Source organism: Ahaetulla prasina, chromosome 3 (assembly GCF_028640845.1).
Source record: "Ahaetulla prasina isolate Xishuangbanna chromosome 3, ASM2864084v1, whole genome shotgun sequence".
In the NCBI taxonomy this organism is placed as follows: domain Eukaryota; kingdom Metazoa; phylum Chordata; class Lepidosauria; order Squamata; family Colubridae; genus Ahaetulla; species Ahaetulla prasina.
This window is the reverse complement of record NC_080541.1, coordinates 182,490,708-182,503,994: the sequence shown is the minus strand read 5'-3', so window position 1 is coordinate 182,503,994 and position 13,287 is coordinate 182,490,708. Positions and strand designations below refer to the sequence as shown.

At 38.0% G+C, this 13,287-nt stretch overlaps 1 protein-coding gene across 1 annotated transcript in view; it reads right to left on the bottom strand.

Annotated features, from left to right (window-relative positions):
- Positions 1-13,287, bottom strand: part of ITPR3 (inositol 1,4,5-trisphosphate receptor type 3) — a 144,444-nt gene that overhangs the window by 49,743 nt on the left and 81,414 nt on the right. The window contains exons 12-25 of the mRNA XM_058176682.1: positions 12,907-13,048; positions 11,597-11,758; positions 11,108-11,280; positions 9,307-9,426; positions 8,537-8,719; positions 7,848-8,099; positions 7,421-7,565; positions 7,022-7,169; positions 5,940-6,136; positions 4,973-5,102; positions 4,419-4,476; positions 4,106-4,271; positions 2,753-2,917; positions 1,791-1,859 (exon numbers count right to left, since the gene is read on the bottom strand). Coding sequence (XP_058032665.1) covers positions 1,791-1,859; positions 2,753-2,917; positions 4,106-4,271; positions 4,419-4,476; positions 4,973-5,102; positions 5,940-6,136; positions 7,022-7,169; positions 7,421-7,565; positions 7,848-8,099; positions 8,537-8,719; positions 9,307-9,426; positions 11,108-11,280; positions 11,597-11,758; positions 12,907-13,048 — 2,110 coding nt within the window. The remainder of the gene's footprint in view (positions 1-1,790; positions 1,860-2,752; positions 2,918-4,105; positions 4,272-4,418; positions 4,477-4,972; positions 5,103-5,939; positions 6,137-7,021; positions 7,170-7,420; positions 7,566-7,847; positions 8,100-8,536; positions 8,720-9,306; positions 9,427-11,107; positions 11,281-11,596; positions 11,759-12,906; positions 13,049-13,287) is intronic.

The following is a 13,287-nucleotide window of genomic DNA, read 5'->3' as shown; positions in this document are numbered from 1 at the left end:
ATGGCACTTTTATTCTTCTGACGAATCTTTTTATTATTATTATTATTATTGTTCTTCTGCTTGTGCTTATGCAGCTAAGGATACTATTTAGTATCAGCAGATGTGAAACAATGCAAAAATATTCACAACCAAACACAGTAACTGGAAGAAAAATAACCCAGGAATGGAGCCCTAAAATAACTATAATATTTTTGCAGCATGAAATACTGTGGACAGAGGTAGAATAGAAGGGAGTGAAAGAGAAACAGGGAGAAACAAGGAGGATGAGACAGGGTTTTTTAAAGGTACCAAAAGAACCATCTGATTGATTGATTGATTGATTGATTGATTGATTGATTTGGTGGTTCATAATCAAACACACTGATAGATGTCTTCTGAGATGGAAGAGAGAAATGTCAAGAATCATCAATGGTCAAATCCAAGATTTTAATATAACTAGAATCAATCACAACAGGTATCCCCAAGGAAAACAGCAAAGGATTTATAGTCCTTCAAACATGATTTGTATTTGGGATAAAACAGTAATATATTCCTTAAAATGTGCCCTACTGAAGCAAAAGCAGATTTTCCATATTGTATGTTGGAGAGTCAGTGGCTTGGAACAGTAGCTTATGATCCACTGGTACCATGTAGTCCTGATTTGGCAGGTGAAGCTCTGGACAATTTGTAGCAACCTTTTAAGTGCTGGTCAGCAGTATTAGACATCTTTTGCAACACAGCTGGAGCTGAGAACAACCCACCATATTATTTATTACTACTATTCCTATCTTGCAGATTGGTGATGGAACAGTACATGACAATCCTGTTGGGTGATTTATTTTCGTCTTCCAACTTCATGTAGGAAGGCTAAGGTGAGAAACTAGCTTCAGCAGCTTTGCAATACAAAATGCTTCAAAATGAGATTTTTATCATGCAATTGTTCTGCTTCAGTTCACAGAATTTTACAGCACTCCAAATGATGTTTTTCATTTGTAATTCATCTGTGTTTTCTCACCACTGCTTCCATCTTTTTTCTTTCACCCAATCCAAAAATCAATTAAGGAAGAATTGGTGGAATAGACAATATAGCTGCATAATGTCTTTTGACTGGGAGTGCTCTGAGCTGTCTGTTCCGAAATGCCTACTTAATCAAGTTCTGAGTTGCACGGAATACCTCACATTCTGTTAATTTACATGCAAACTAATTGTGCTTCTCAATGTTCAAACTCCAACAACTGTAAATGAAAGAAGTTAAGAGTAGGAATTCCTTTCATGGATGCTGAAGTGTTTCTCCAAAGACTAAGAATAGGAGACACCCTGAGAATTTATAAAGGAGAATTTTGTCTCACAAATAACCCTCACCTCTGGTACCTCAGCTTCATATATTACACTTGGACTAGATTAATCCTGATTTTATTTTATTTTCAGTATAAATTCAAAGTAACTTCATACTCCTGCAAAGAAAGCTCAGAGTTTATTTACTGTATATATTTCACTGGCTGAACTGTAATAGTATTTTGTTGTTATTTTGTCTTTTTGAGTTATGCACAATGCTCCGAGGTTTCTTGTGAATAACAAGTGGCTTATACATTTTATAACTATATTCAAAAATAAAGATTTTAGTCTGTCAGCCAAAGGCATAGGCAACACATATGTATCCTGGGACAATATAATATTGTATTACAAAGCTCTCCTGTTCTGTAGTGTGTTGCATTTGTTTTTGTTAACAAATCCCCTTCATTCCCATATGCTTGAGTCAGCAATATTTTCCCACATTTTGTCTAGTGAGAGTATCAGATATAACTGCTTACTCCTTTTATGAGCTGATAGTTCTCACTGCTTTTTTCTCCAGGGGTCCCGGGTTCCTCATCTGTAGTACGCTGGGAGGATGAAAGGAAGATAAAGAGTATTTAGGTGGCTACATATAAAGTTAAAGAAGGGGAAATCCACCTTGATTCATTTTCCATGAGTTGTCCTGTTCAACTACCAAAAACTAGGCCAACTTTAAAAACAAATCTGATCTGCTACAAACTGGGTTTAGGTTGACAGAATAGAGTCTGCATAGGTTATCAAAGCTGTATTATTACACTATTTACTGTATTTTTCAGACTATAAGATGCATCGGAGTATAAGATACACCAAGATTTCAAAGAGGTAAACAAGAAAAAAAATTTTTTGCCCTCCAGGAGCACACTGCAGGCCTCCCAAACCCTCTGCACATCCCGTTTTTGCAAAATGCATGGGAGGGGGGGTTGGGAGGTTTTTGCGAAAAACGGGTCAGTTTTTGGCCTCCCACGTGTTGTGTTTTTGCCCTCCGCAGCCCAGGAGCACTCTGCAGGCCTCCCAAATCCTCTGTAGGCCCCATTTTTGTGAAAAACAGGCCTGTTTTTGGCAAAAATGCAACACACAGGGTGGGATTTCGGTAAGCCAAAAATGGCTGTATTCAGTGTATAAGATGCACCAACATTTCCACCCTCTTTTTTTTTGTGGAGGGGGGGTGGGGAGAAGTGTGTCTTATACTCTGAAAAGCAGGGTAATAATTATGATAATTTCCCCCATTGGGTTTCTTCTCACTATTCCTGATAAGTTTAGGATAATATTCTGTGATCTGTTTAGATAGACTTCAGAGATTCATAATTTGCTTCCTGCCAAATATTTATTCAGTAGTAAATTCATCTTTACTGCTATGTAAACTGAGGATTAAAATCCCACCGATTTTCAATCCAGATTGACTTTTCTGTTCCCTGCCATATTATAACTGGTGTGAATTTACCTCTTTTTTCTCTTTCTTCTCCCCTTCTTGTCCGTTTTCTCCCTTGGAGTTACCCTTCTTTTCCACCCAGAGTTCTGACTTTTCCACCATCATACGAAGTTTGTCCAACTCTGATTTGATCACTTTGTAGTTCTCAACATCTTGAGCAGAGATAAGTAGCTGGACCTGATTGAAGTTACCATAAAGAACATCAGCTCATTCTGCTTATGCTGCTGGCTAACACAAAGGGATACAAGGTGAAGGCCTATGGCTGATGAGTCATTTGTCTTTCTCATCATAAGGTCTGATGGAATTTAAGACTGGGGATATGTTTCTCTTTATGATGATAACCTAGAGATATTTTTGATCCACAAAGAAATCCCTTCAGAAATAATATTTAAATAAAGAAGGGCCACACTGCTTCCTGGCATGCAGTAGTTCCAATCACAGCCCAATATCGCCAGTGTCACCTTTGTGGATTTGGCAAAAGGTGTAAAAGAATACATTCATCTGAAGAAGCATACAGTTTCCTTTTATGCTGAACTATGAATAGGGTTGAAACCAGTGGAGGTTGTGATGGTATTAGGGGTAAAACCAGCTCATAGAATCTTGCTCCTCACATGATAGAGATATGGTGGCATACAAATTTTAATAAATAAATAAAATAATAACATCATCATGATTTCTCTGCTGCGTGGGGTCCATGGTGCTCTTTGAGCTTGGTGTTTTTCTTGCAGACATTTCATTTCCAATCTAGGTAAATCATCAGTGTGTCAACACAATACCTCTAGAAAAGTGACCACTGGTTTTATATGGTTAATGTCAACACATCAACAGTGTGATAAATATAAATAATTCCTTCATTTACCATTTGAAATAGGCTGCGTCCAGCAGTTTTGATATTTTTAACATACATACCAGAAAACTACAGGCATTCATTCATTCATTCATTCATTCATTCATTCATTCATTCATTCATTGATTGAATTTTTATACCGCCCTTCTCCCGAAGGACTCAGGGCGGTGTACAGCCGGAGATAAAATACAAAATATGTACAATTAAAACAAATTAAAACATATCAAAATTACAAAAACGGCTAATAATTAAAATTAAATTTAAAATATTTAAAAATATTAATAAAACTATAGTAGTAGAGCATCCCCTCTACTATACCAAACTTCTCAAAATAGATAAAAAATGGTGTTTTCTAGTTCCATACATCATAAGTAGGCCGAAAGAGAGGCAGCTGGCTCAATAGCAAAGCAGAAATAAACACATCATGTAAATTTGTTCTAAAGAGAATGAACTGTAAGGTGAAAGGATTTACGGAACTGCAAAATGTACCCACCACTAAGAGTTACAGTGAGCATTACCTGCTTAAAGGTGTGTAGGACTTCCTGACGCTGGCTGAAATGTTTAAAGAGAAGCTGAAGAGAGCCTGAGACAAGAGGTGGATAATCATGCATTGTCAAATGGATTAGTACCCTGAGAAACATACGTCCTCCTTCATCATCCACTTCTAACATACTGCTTGTTTTCCTGTAGCCCAAAGAGAAAAAGAAAGAAGAAATCATAACCAACCTCTAGCTTTGAACTCTCCATACTAGAGGATAAATTGCTTTAGCTAGGTATGGCAAAAGCAACCGACATCAATAATGAAAAACTAACCAGTACATTAAAACTCACCCAACCCCAAACATGGCTTCAGCCTGCTCCCCAATCCGATCCAGATTCATTGTTGCAGCTAGAAGGAAAGAAAATGCATAGGAAACAAGAAATTTAACAATTGGGAGGTGATGGGGCACAAAAAAGAAAAGACAAGGAAATATCTGAACTAGCTCATCAACTGTTTTTCAATCACCACTATATTTAAATGAAGAGAAAAGTAGATTCTCCCACTCCTCATTTTAGCTTTAAAATGTCTTAGATATGCCAAAGCTGTACAAAATAGAACAGATGAATTTTCTCTATATATGTGTAATCCTTAATTGGGGGCAGCGAGGAGGGAGAGTATCTTACATTCAAAGCCATCATTCTTTGTAATAAATCATTATGATCCTAAACATTCCCATTTCCTACAGATAGACTATCATCACACAGTAGATCCAGATTTTCATTTAACGATCAAACAATCCATCTACCTTTAGAGCATTATTGAACACTAAGGCAAAATGAAGGCAGCAAAGATTTCTGACTTCAAATCAAAAAGGGGCAAAGTACCAGGAGAAGCTGGAGCTTACTTGTGGAGTCAAAAGCTGGTGCTGTTCCATCTGCTGCACTGTCCTGCATAGGAAAAACTTCCACAAACTCCTTCTTGAACACTGAGAGCAAATAGGAGATCCTGTAATCCAGTCGCACGTTTAGAATGAACTAAGTATAAGAAGAGAATATGAAAAGATGGTCAGTCTTGCCCAAGGGCCTCTGGTGGCTCAGCAGACTAAGTCTGTCTGTTATTAACACAGCTGCTTACAATTACTGCAAGTTCAAGTCCCACCAGGTTGTTTGTTTGTTTGATTGTTTTTTTTTGTTTTTGTTTTTTTGCATTTATATCCCACCCTTCTCCGAAGACTCAGGGCGGCTTACACTGTGTTAAGCAATAGTCTTCATCCATTTGTATATTACATACAAAGTCAACTTATTGCCCCCAACAACCTGGGTCCTCATTTTACCTACCTTATAAAGGATGGAAGGCTGAGTCTGATTGTTGACTCAGCCTTCTATCCTTTATAAGGTAGGTAAAATGAGGACCCAGATTGTTGGGGCAATAAAAGTTGACTTTGTATATAATATACAACTGGATGAAGACTATTGCTTAACACAGTGTAAGCCGCCCTGAGTCTTCGGAGAAGGGCGGGATATAAATTCAAATAAATAAATAAAAAAAGATTGTCCAATCTTTTGGCTTGCATGGGCCACATTAAGTGAAGAGGAATTAGCTAGGGCAGGGGTCTGCAAACTTGGCTCTTTTAATAACTCCCAGAGTTCCAAAGCTGGCTGAGGAACTCTGGGAGTTGAAGTCCACAAGTCTTAAAAGAGGCAAGTTTGCAGACCCCTGATCTAGGGCCTCATATAAAACATATAATATATATAAATAAAAAACTCCCTTTGTTTTTTTTAATATTTTTATTATCTTATGGGAAGCAGCTGTTGTGTCATATAGTCATGGCTCATGGTGTGTGATTACAAGAACTACTGACTTGCTCTAACCTGCAATATCTCTAGAATTTTCAGCTTTGTTTCCATCACTACTATGTTTTCATTTTCTATGCTTCTTCCCCTATCTGCTGGTTCAGGAACAACCACGGCATTCATGTTCGATGAACCAAAGATGGACTGCTTCCTGCTCAGCATCATGGTAGACATCATCTGGCCAACACCATGGATAGATCTTCGGACGTTTTTCCCTAGGAAAGAAACCACATTCCACCAAGCTTAAGACTTGCTCCTATGTTCAGTCAGATCACTGAGGATTAATACAGCAAATTAAGGATATGGATAGAATGGTCTCTTCCCAAAATCCCCAAAGCTTTAACCAAAAACTATCTGCTATTGATCTCACCCCATTCCTAAGAGGTCTGTAAGGGGCGTGCATAAGAGTACCAACGTGCCTACCATTCCTGTCCTAATGTTCCCTTTGATTGTATCTAACTTCTTATAGTTATTACATACTTATGCTTATATATATGCTTATGTATCGTATAATTATTTCATGCTTATGCTTATATATACTGTTGTGACAAATAAATAAATAAATAAAATCCCTACTGTAATCACATATCTGTACTATATCTGAACTATATCTCCTCCTCAATTAAGATTCATTTCATTACTTATTTCATAGTTTAATTGACTTTAAACTTAAAAAGTATACAATACCTAAAGCCACTCATGGTTTTTTATATGTATAAAAAAAATCTATCCCACTTCAAATAAAAGTGAAAATGGGCCATGGTAGCTCAGGCTGGTAAGAAGCCTGTTATTAGAACACAGCAGCCTGCAATTACTGCAGGTTCAAGCCCGGCCCAAGGTTGACTCAGCCTTCCATCCTTTATAAGGTAGGTAAAATGAGGACCCAGATTGTTGGGGGGGCAATAAGTTGACTTTGTAAATATACAAATAGAATGAGACTATTTCCTTATACACTGTAAGCCGCCCTGAGTCTTTGGAGAAGGGCGGGATAGAAATGTAAAATAAATAAAAAAAGTGCCCACTTTTTCCTTCACACATTATGAATATAAGCAAGGACATTGCACTTTGTCTCAGCTTCTGTCAGGGCTTGCTGGACCTACCAGTCACGTCCTCATTATACATGGCCTGCATCATCAACTGAGGGTTCTGGACACAGTCTATGATGCCAAGAAGGGTCCGTGTCAAGCGCAGCAGTTCACTGAAGCTGTAGAAGCCAAAGTAGATGAGGTTGTGGGCAAGACTGACAACCTGGAAAGATGCCGGTTCAATACAGGGGAAGAAACCAAATTAGAAGACTGAGCACTAGCTCTAGAACAACAGAAAGCAGTCAAAGTGAAAAATCACTTAAAACAAAATTCTGGATTCTTCTGAGTACATAGAGACCCAATTTCCAAAGAAACAAATGTGATCTTTGCTCTTGCCAGAAGCTGAAATTGTGCAATTAGCCTGTCTCACATGGGAGAAAAACTCCCACAACATATCAAAGGCAAGTTTCTCACCTCAAAAGTCAGTTTATTTTTCTCCTCATTAGCAAAGGGGACTGCTTCACTGACTACATTGTTGAGATAATCTTCTACAAACTCCATTGTGCTGGCAAACTTATTCTTCTTGTCATCTCTTGAACTGTTCAGATTGGAATCATAGCTACAAAACAAAAGGAACTGAACGAATCAAAGGGATATGGTTTGTAGTGCAAATTACCTCCCGTCTTTCATAATAAGATAACCATATGCATGTTTATTTAGAAGTAAGTCCTACTTCCTAAAAATAGGTTTCAAATTGGAATCAAAATTACGTAAGTCAGTGGCTGCATCCAGTCTCACTGAATACAAAGGGGTGAATATGAATTAGCAGGACCTTCTAAATGCTATGATGTGTCTTCATGTCTCATTCCCTTTTCCCACATAAAGATTTCTAATGGCTTACTCTTTGATGGTGATTGCTGTAGGAATCTCGGTCCACAGGCGTGCAAATTTCACAGGCATTACTTTCTCCTGTGGATCCCTGTCCACATGTACGTGCAGCATGAGATGACAGAAAGAGGCTCGGAGGTCAAAAGGCAACATTTCATCTGCCATGCAAAGAAATATTAGCTCCACACCCAATTGCTTGGAGATTTCTTTAATGGCCAAGTATTGCCGATCCATGCACATGCGGGCAAACAGCTTCAGTTGGTATCTGTAAAGACCAAAATAAAGCTGTGAAAAAGAAAATGTAATAAGCATGCTCTGGGAAGGTTCACTCCAGCAAAGAATCACCTGTCCCTCCTTCGTCGGCCAGCCTTGGACTCCTTGGCTCCATGCCGGCCTTGAACATTGCAGTTTCTGGTTGTGCTCTCTCGTCCCACCCCTCTGTGAGTCCTTCTCACCACCCATCATCCTACACCCATCCGTGATGACCCCTCCTCTTCCCACATGTGACAACTCCGAAACAGCACACAGGGGCCTGGTCTCAATAGTCGCCATCTCGGATGTTGACAATAAGGATGAGAAAGTAAAGATTTGTCCAGCTTACAAAGACTATTCAGTAAGAGACAAAAGCTACTAAACTTGAAAAAAATAAGTCAACGATCATTCACAAGGAACATAGTTAGGCCACAGGAACCAAAGTATTACCTGTAGTAACTCAAAACATTCTCATCATGGGCATTCCCTGCTCGCGCTTCCTGGGCCAACTGTCGGATGCTTTTCTCATGATGATCATTGTTTCTGTCAGTCCAGGTCAACCAGACCTCCTCCTCCGAAAATTCAATACTCAGGTACTCATGAGTCTGAGACATCTCCTTCACAGGTCTCAATCTGAAAAACAAAAATGTTTCCACTCTCTTTCTAGGAAAAGAAATTACCTAAAGCCATTTAAATCTGAGCTGAGTCAAGTGTGGTGAATTATTCTCTTCCTATCTGCTGCACTATCTTTCTTCTAATTATTTTTTCTTCCAAAATCATTTAAGTGCAAAAGAATGGCTACCAAATCATCTCAAAGTTTAATATTTGGAATATATTGATTCCTGCCAAGAGAGTATAATAAAAAGTACCATATGTAACCAGCATTCTATATCTACATTTGAAGGAAAGTTTCTTTATGAAATTTCCCGTTAGCAGCTAAAAAGCTTTGAAAGGGAGCCATCTCAGACTTCAGTTTCTAGCAACCCACAGCCACAATTTTACCAAATGAGATCAAGCTTACATTACTGCATCTCCTCTCAAGAGTGTTTTAATAAATATATTTTAATATAAAACTATTGGCCCAGCATATTTATTTTTAAACGCTCTGATATAGGTTGAAAATGACTTAGCATTGTCACATCAGGATAGCAAAAAGAGTAGTACCGGAAGAGGAAAGTAGTACAATTGTTCAAAGGAAAAAGGGCACACTGGATACTCACTCAGTTTGGATCAAGATATCAGTGTTCTTGGGGTCCAGGACACACTTGCAGATCAGCTCTTGAGTTACGGGAATTGCTACATGGTTTGACACACACAGGTCTGATAGGTAGTCCAAAAACCTGGAACAGAAGTAAAGGGTTCAAATTATCTTTCAAACAATTTGATGGACTTTTTAAAAATCCCATATTGCACAAAAGTTGTAAAATGAAAAGGAACAACCGACAGGCTCTCTGTCACACCCTCATCATATGATGGAAATAGGAAGAATATCAGATCTTCCTGAGCGCCAAAACAAGGCAAAAATCACACTTCATTGCTCCTGACACTGGCCTAACTATTTCCAATCCTGATCTGGAATGTAAACTGTCCAGTTTTTTTAAAAAAATTGCTATGTATTTTTGGCACCAGAAGGCAGAAAGATAGTAAACAATCAGGTTGCATGAAGAAGCATTTTGGAAAGAACAACCAACTTAAAAAGACTTTTATTCCTGAGTAGACTGACTTCAATAATCAGAGATAATCAGGGCCAACTATGCTTAGGTGAAAATTGGAGTTGCCAGCACTCAAACTAAAGCAATCAGAAGCTGGAACAATTTCTATTAAATTCTGTAATGCACTGATACATTTTAATTCAAAGCAGTATAATAGCCCTTGTTTAACAATGGCAATTGGGACTGGCAACTCTGTTCTCAAGTAATACAACAATAAAGCACATCATGAGACTGCAACAATTTACAATGATAGTTGTGGAAGTCCTGGTTTCCATTATTAGATGAGTTTCATGTAGTCGCAGCATCCCATGGCTATGTGATTGCCATTTGTGACCTTCTGCCAGCTTCCCTATTGACTCTGATGTGGAAGCCGACAGCGAAGGTTGCAAATGACAATCATGGGACCAATCATGGGACTGTGGAATGCTGCAACATCATAAATTTAAGTTGCCAAGCACCCACATCACAAACACGTGACCACTGGGATGCTGCAACAGCCACATCTACAAAGAAGAGATGTAAATGGAATGGAATGTATGAATGACCTTGGGAAATACTTGAGATACTGCCTAGGAAACAGACAAGAGAGACAGGAGCCCACAGTCACTTAACTGAGAAGGAAACTTAGAAAGGATCCGTTCTCATGGGTCAAACATTTAAATGTGGAGATGAGAAGTTTCTGTCTTTAGACTTGCAGGATTCTGTGAATGTAGTCTTATAATAAATTAGAATTAACTCATTTTATCATGTTTCCTGTCTGTTTTAGCTGGGTGGGCTGATGTAAGTCCTCCTTGTTCAGCAGCATCATAACTTTGAACAGCTGCTGAACAAGTGGGTGTTCAACAAGGACTACTTGTATTTACTTTCTTGGATACTGATCCTTTACTTGAACCTGACAATTATTTCTGCTCTGGTAATTGAACCTCAGCTACCAATACAGAACTTTAATCATCTCAGACTTTGGATTGGATTGGGACTAGTATTTTATCTATCAAATCCACTGTAAATGCCACCACTGATGTTGACCCTGGGATGTTAATAACTTTATCAAAGCCTTTATGCCAGTTCACTTTTCTTACAACTAATTACCTGAACACTATTTTGGATTGCCAATTATCCATCACAGCAAACAAATCAATAATGAGCCTAAACTCTTAATTAATCTTTAACATAATCTTAATATAATTAAAATCCACAGGTAATGTCTTTTGACATAAAGAAACATGCAAGATGCCTGTTAACCACTGCAGAAGAACTAGTTTAAAAATATGCAATCCAATTTGCTCCATTGACCTTAAGTGATACCCACCTGGGTTCCCGATTCTTTCGCACCAGACTCACAAATGTTTCCACTTCAGTTTTGGTTATGTGCTTTTCAAGAAGTTTACGGTTGTTATGCAAGAGGGCAGTGATGGTGTCCTCAGCCAAAATGTCATAGCCAATTTGTGACTGCATCATGCCAAACTGCTTAGCAATGTGTTCCTGGAAAAAGAGAAATCATATCTGAGTAGAGCAATTCCATGTTAAAACTGTGAGCTAATTTAGCAACTCCTGAATAGCCAAAAATGTGAAGATTTTTCCAAACAATAATGCTGTATATATAACTATTTTCTTAATATCATTAAGGAAAAGCAAACCCATAGAACAAATGAATCTTAATTGATATGCTTCTATGTGGTTCATTTATTCTTATTAAGATTAAATAGTCTGGAAAAATGTATATTAGACTAATCATGGACTAATCCTCTAAACCAACCCTAAACCAGAAATATCCATATCCGTATTGGTAAATGCTTACCTGGTTCTTGCGGTAATCCTCCTGGGAATGCCTCAGTACCCTATAGCAGAGCCGGAACATGTATTGGTAGGGAGCATTCTTCTGGTCAGATAGCTCTTCCAGGCGTACAAGTGGGCCTTCCTCACCCTTTTCCATAAATGGAGCCTTCAGAATTCCAAAGATCTATTTGGCACAGAAAGGATGTTATCAGTCCAATGGAAAAGTGTATTTTGTGAATGATGGGGGGATTCCAAACCATCAGGTCTTGATTCTGGAATATTTCATATCTTTTATCTATTGATGAACAAATTTACTTGGGGTTTACTGACTGTAAAATCACTGAGTTCCTTAATCTCACCTGGATGAGGTAAAAAGCCAAGAGGCCAGATCAACATGCTTCAAAAAAGTCCATTATAATGCAATAAAATGCAACAGGCTCAATCCCAATTCCAAAACAGCTTCAGAACTAGATAGAAACTGTTTTAAAATGTTGTCAAAAAAAGAGGATACAAGTCAAGATGCTTCTTTTTACAACTGTCTTTCCAAGTATTTATGAATGTGTCTCCAACAGAAGATTTACTTCTATGTTATGCTACCCAAGAGATCAGCTAATTCCCGGGCCTTTGTCCCATCTGCATCTTGAGAGATAGAGATCAGCCATTCTTGAATGGTATAAAGACATCCATGATTCTGAGTTTCAGTTCTCTATCTGGTTCTTCTGCGGGACTAGCAGAAACCTGCTCAGGATGGTTTCATTGTATTCTCTGGGGAAGACTTCCAGTCCATCTCCTCAAAGGAATGCTTCTCCACTATCCATGTTGTCTCTTTTTAATTTTACTTTTGAAAATTACCCCTCCTCCTATAATACAGTAAGGATGAATAACCTGGTGCCTTCCAGGTGTGTTGGACTTCAAGTTTCAAAAATCTCAGCCACCATGGCCAATGGCAAGAGATTATGATTTCAAAAGATTATCTCACTTTGAAGAACAGATATGGCACACACTATGTCTATTCAAACTGAGTTCAGCTAAGAGAAAAAGTCTTCATTATATTGATTTTAAAAAGTTGAACAAATTTGAAAAGGCAGCCCTTCATAAGTCCTGACATCTTAAAACAAGTAGGTCAAAAGGTGCAACATTGCTATTTCTCCAACTGATACTTATTTTAAGCCAATATGCATATATCTTGGTACTGGAGTAAACCAGGGGAATTGTCTGCAGTCTTAGAAAAAAACATTTTGTTGCAGAATTGCAGAAATATTCAGGAATACTGAAAACCCTTCACTTAACAATGCAAAGAGCATGTTTACTTTGTTCTGGAGAATAAATCACCTGCTTCAGTATGTTCTGTTCCCTCATAAGTTTCTGCCTTTCCCGGTTGGCCTTAGTAATAACAATATCCAAAACATTTTGACCGTTGTTGGGTACATCACTGACAAAAAAAACCAAGTCCTCCAACAGTTGGATGACAAACCTGCCAGAGAAATCATAATTAATCTCATCAGTGAAACACATTGCATAAATCAAGGATCATGCAACAGTTATTTGGACAACAAATAGTTATTTCATAGGAAACAAAAACAACATAAATATTAGTCATGCTTTTTAAATGTTTTGCCTAGGTCTTTAAAATTCAAAGTTATTTACAATTTGAACTTAACTTTTCAGGATCTACAGCATAAAATTTCATTGTACAAGTCAAAACAATATTTA